Source organism: Meleagris gallopavo, chromosome 17 (genome assembly GCF_000146605.3).
Source record: "Meleagris gallopavo isolate NT-WF06-2002-E0010 breed Aviagen turkey brand Nicholas breeding stock chromosome 17, Turkey_5.1, whole genome shotgun sequence".
In the NCBI taxonomy this organism is placed as follows: Eukaryota; Metazoa; Chordata; class Aves; order Galliformes; family Phasianidae; genus Meleagris; species Meleagris gallopavo.
The window spans coordinates 6,366,204-6,370,847 of NC_015027.2; the positions used below are offsets into that span (position 1 = coordinate 6,366,204).

Sequence of the window (4,644 nt, forward strand, 5' to 3'; positions counted from 1 at the left end):
GCGCGAAGAGGCCGGTAGGAAGCGCGGGGCCGGGCCCGGCGTCGGCGGATTGAGGTGCGCGCTGAGCGTTAACTCCTGCCGGGCCGCTTCCCTCGTCGCTTTTTCGCCGTCCTGCGCCGCTGCGGTGAGCGGGGCTCTCCTTGCCGTCCCGCGAGGCGCGGACTGTCCCGGTCCGGAGCTGAAAGAAGGAGGCGCTGGCCGCCTCCGAGGCGCGGTGCCCCGGGACGGATCGCTGAGCGCAAAGTGCCGGGCCGGGCAGAGCTCCGGAGCGGCTGCTGGGAGCGCAGCCATTGGGGGCGGCTCCGCAGCGAGCAGAAGTGAAACTGCCCGTGTTGTTGTCGCTTTCGATTCCCGGGCGGAGCGCGGCCATGGCTGCAGTCACGGAGGTGCAGACCCAGCTGTGTGGCAACTGGTAAAGGCCGGGACCTGGCGGCGGGGTGGGATGGAGTGGGTGGTAACATCGCCTTGGGGTGCTACGAAATGTTAGAAGCCATGAGTCAACGAACAACTCTTTCTAGAAACTGTTTTTTCTTCCCCTTCCCTCTCCCCCTCCCCCCCTTCAAGTATTAATGGCTTATAAAGCAGTTTTTCCAACCATTACTTGAGTTCCTGAATTACCAGGCAGCTACCACAGCAGTCCAGTAAAAACAAAGGCTTGATTTGCAGTGAGGTAGACACAGAGGATGTGATTCAAAGCTTTTCTTGACACATGTTTTAAGGAGGCAGGGATATAAAAATAGTATATACATGTTGATGTGGCATTTGTGTCTCTTTGATAAGCTAGCAATCTTCAGGAGCTCCAGCATTGGTCATAGTTTACTGATAACAGTGTAGTTTTCAGAAGTTGCATATTAAATACAAGCAGCTGAACAAACACGCTTTTTTTTTTTTTTTCTAAGAGAGACATTGAAATCTGAACAGTTTCTTGTAATGTTAGCCTAGTGCCAGAAGTTTCACACACTGCTGCTGGATCACACTGCTTTTCACTTATTGGTGCCTGACAAAGGAGAAAACTGCACACCTGCAGTGTTTTTCCTTTGTGGCAGAGAAGGACAAAAAGCAGTCGGCAGTGAAGGTAAAGATCCGGCATAACAGAGTTGGTTATTTAATTTTTCCAAGCAGAGCAGTATTGGACATCTTAGATCCAAGTTGTTTTTGGGAGGAAACTTTTATTTTTTCAGATAAGTCTGTTGAAGTTGGTGATAACCTGTGTATACTGCTATATTTTTCTTTCACAAGAGGAAATGGATCAACTTTGAACTTTTATGCTGCCTTAAGATAAATTGTGACCTCTGCACAATATATACATTCACAATGTGAACTACATAGGAACATGGTTGGGCTTGTCTTTCTCTTTAGTTTCTTGGCTCTCTAAACAGGAAAATTGTAGAAAACTTTCTTAGGAGTTTTTCTTTGTAAGCAATTACTTAAAATTGTTGTCAGGTTGTTTTCTGAGAAATTCTCTGTGATTTTCTCATAGCAAAAAGAATATTCCTGCTGCTAACTTCACCATTCATGAAATCCACTGTAGCAGAAATCTTGAAGTCTGCCATTATTGCAATGAATCAGTCCCAAAGGCTGAGATGAAGAACCACATTGATTCTGAACATGTGCAGGTGATGGCAACACTTCTCCCCTAAAGTTGCTGATTTCTGTGGCATCTGATCTAATGAGGTCTGTTTATTGTAGGTTACCTGCAAGTGCAGTATGAAGGTTGAAAAAAGCCTCTTGGAGGATCACGAGGTTGGTGTACCTTATATTTACACACACTTGGGAGATTCTGCAAAGTACTTCCAAATGCTGTTCCTAGAGTCCTTCTGTCAGCCAAGACCTGGATTCCAGTCTGCATCCCTTTTATTTAATGCTTTCTAAATTCAACTTCTCTGGAAGAAGCTGTGGGAAACTGCTTGCTCAAGCCTTCCTATCAAAGCATTATCTATGATAATTAGTAATTTGATCATTATTAGTGATCAAGATGAAAAATGGCAAAGAACCTCAGAAGTACAGAATACAATTATTAACTTAAAAAAATATATATATATCCATTCATGTTATTCATTTTTGTATCTGCTGCTATTGTTTTGAGTTTCAATAACTTGTGTCCAAACAGACATTTTTAAAAAACCTTGTGAAATAAACTGCCCTGGAGCACAGTGGGATTTTTTGGGGTTACTGCATGCAGTTCTCTGCTGCCACACCAGCCTTGCTATAAATTCCTTTATTTATTTTCCTTCGGGCTCAGTGAAAGACAGCTCTGGAAGTGCCATGCAGATCTGCTTATTGGTGAGGAAATAAAACAGTTTTTGTCTTTGAAGATACATCCAGTCCAAAACACTGCAAGTAGTTTATGCTGGAGGTTTGTGAAGTACTTTTATTTGCAAAGTGGTGATGTGTTGTTGCAGCATCTTCAATTATAACATGTATTTAATACGTGTTTAGCTTCAGTGTAGGGTAAAGAGCGAGTGGGAAACGTGCTGCAAGTCTGCTCCCTGGTTTAACACACACTAATATGTCTTTTAAATGTGGTTGTGAAGAATGTTTCTTAAAAACTAACTTTAAAAAGCACTATGTAAATCAGCTGTTAAAGCATTCCAGATGTAAAAGGAATGCTTTGGATACTGGTAGTGCTTCAGCTGACAGCTTTCTGACTACACAGGTTATTCAATGTATCGTTCTTATGTTTCTTGTGTAGTATTTTATTTCAGGCTGCTCTTCAGTGTAGCTTTGTATCTAGCTAAAGAAACAATAGCAAGCTCAACTTAAGTAAAGTGAGAACCTCCATCTACCTTTGCCTCCGTCTTCCATGTGTGAAGAATAATCCCTTCTTCTTTTTTTAGACATTGGCGTGCCCTTTGCGTCCTGCAGTCTGCCAGCATTGTGACATCCAGCTTACTTTCAATAAGCTTCAGGATCATGAAAGTTACTGTGGAGCTAGGACTGAGATGTGTAATGGTTGTGGCCTTAACGTAATGGTAAAAGATCTGAAAGAGCATCCCCAAGTCTGTGGGAAAGAGGTGAAGCGAGTAAGCAAAACAGTGCCTCGCTTTGAGGGAGAGGATGCAGGTCTGCGTGCCCTTGGAGACATTAGAAACCAGCTAAGATCAGATAACTGTGCTGGGCCTTTGTGGAGAATGCCCAGGGCACTAGAAAGGCAGATCTATAGCAACTGTGCAGGAGACAGAACACTTAAGGACATTAGCAGAAGAAATGTTTCCAGAACACAAAGAAATCAAAATCAAGGTAAGGTATAGATGAAAGCAATAACTCATTTTTAATCTGATGTTTGCCTAGTGGTCCAAGTGAAAGATTTATGTGAAACTAAGTAAGAAAAGCTTGGAGGCAATGAGTGTGGCACTATGTGGAACAGAGCTGCAAAAGTATAAACTTAAATGGAGGACTTCTGAGATAGCTGGTGTGACGAAAGCCCAGTATATTGCCTGTGCTAACACCTCAAGAAGTATCTACCTTAAAAATGACACTGGAGTTGTTTACTCACTTCAAAATCTTTTGATTTTTATTTAGCAACTCCCCTCTTCCTTTAAGTAGAAGGCTTGGTAAGATCTGTATGTGGTTCACATGTATAGCACTGAGCATTTCTGCAGTAATAGCCTGTCTGGACATAGCTGAGACTATTATAAATGCCTCTGCTTGCTCATAAGCCTCTAATCTCCCACCTCCACGTGCAGAGAGTCGTGTCACATTTAAGACATGCCCTTTCCATGAGCTCTCTGCTGGACGTGTGCTCTGCTTTCTGTTGGGGTCACTCGGAGGGTTTAACACTGCAAAGTACTATGTTACAGTCTTTGCCATAGAAGACTGCCTGGCTTGCAGAAATAACTTCTGGGGTTAGTTAATGAAGCTAAATGCTTGGAGAACTGTAACTTGTCCACTTGTGCTGAATTCTAAAGAATGTTCATAATAACATTTTCATACATGTGCAAGCTTTTTCTTCTGTATGTGTATAATCCCCATTTGTCAAATGTAGTATCATTAAAAGGAATTAGTTTTCCCACTCATATATTAAAGAGACAAGGTTGAAAAGTTCCAGCCTTCAGGAAGGAGTAGATGACAGTATTAGAATTGAACCTTGTTCACAAGGTAAGATACAGAACTTCTCTCCTTAGCTTGTGTAAGAGGAACAACTTTTTTCTTTTCTCCTCTTTTCGGTTGTTACAAACAAAAATAGGATGAATGTTTTTCTTCTTCCCCATTTTATACAGGGAGTGTCCTAGGCTTTGAAATACTGAATTCCATGAGTGTCCACATGTGAAATCCTCTTGGTTGAACTAGAATAATGTGCTTAAGTAATTGTTGCAGTTTTAACATTACCTAAAATTTATATTCGTCTTTTGAAGAGTATGGACTGGAGCAGCTGGAGAGAAATAAAAACACTAACTCACTTTATGAAGAGCAGAATGCCAATTTAGACCACATGTTGGCTCTTAGCCTTCAGAACGAGAATAATCCTCGCAATAATACTGCAGCAGAGATTCACAGGGACGTCTGGGAAAACCACTATGCCAAAGAGTTCGTGCCATCTTCTAGTCCCACTGAAACAGACAACTCAAATATCTTTCCTTATGACTCTTTACTGTCTTTGAACACTTCAAACCACATGAAACGTAAGTATAAATGCTGTTTTTT

The 4,644-nt window shown here is 42.1% G+C and overlaps 1 protein-coding gene across 2 annotated transcripts in view; it reads left to right on the plus strand.

Annotated features, from left to right (window-relative positions):
* The window catches only part of TRAFD1 (TRAF-type zinc finger domain containing 1), an 11,053-nt gene that overhangs the window by 1,831 nt on the left and 4,578 nt on the right, over nt 1-4,644 (plus strand). The window contains exons 1-5 of one of the 2 annotated variants that reach the window (XM_019621053.2): nt 16-412; nt 1,481-1,616; nt 1,690-1,743; nt 2,838-3,240; nt 4,356-4,622. In XM_019621053.2, the coding sequence (XP_019476598.1) occupies nt 369-412; nt 1,481-1,616; nt 1,690-1,743; nt 2,838-3,240; nt 4,356-4,622 (904 nt within the window). In that variant the 5' untranslated portion in view covers nt 16-368. Of the gene's footprint in view, nt 1-15; nt 413-1,480; nt 1,617-1,689; nt 1,744-2,837; nt 3,241-4,355; nt 4,623-4,644 lie in introns of those variants that run through there. The other variant, XM_019621054.2, reaches the window with a different exon arrangement.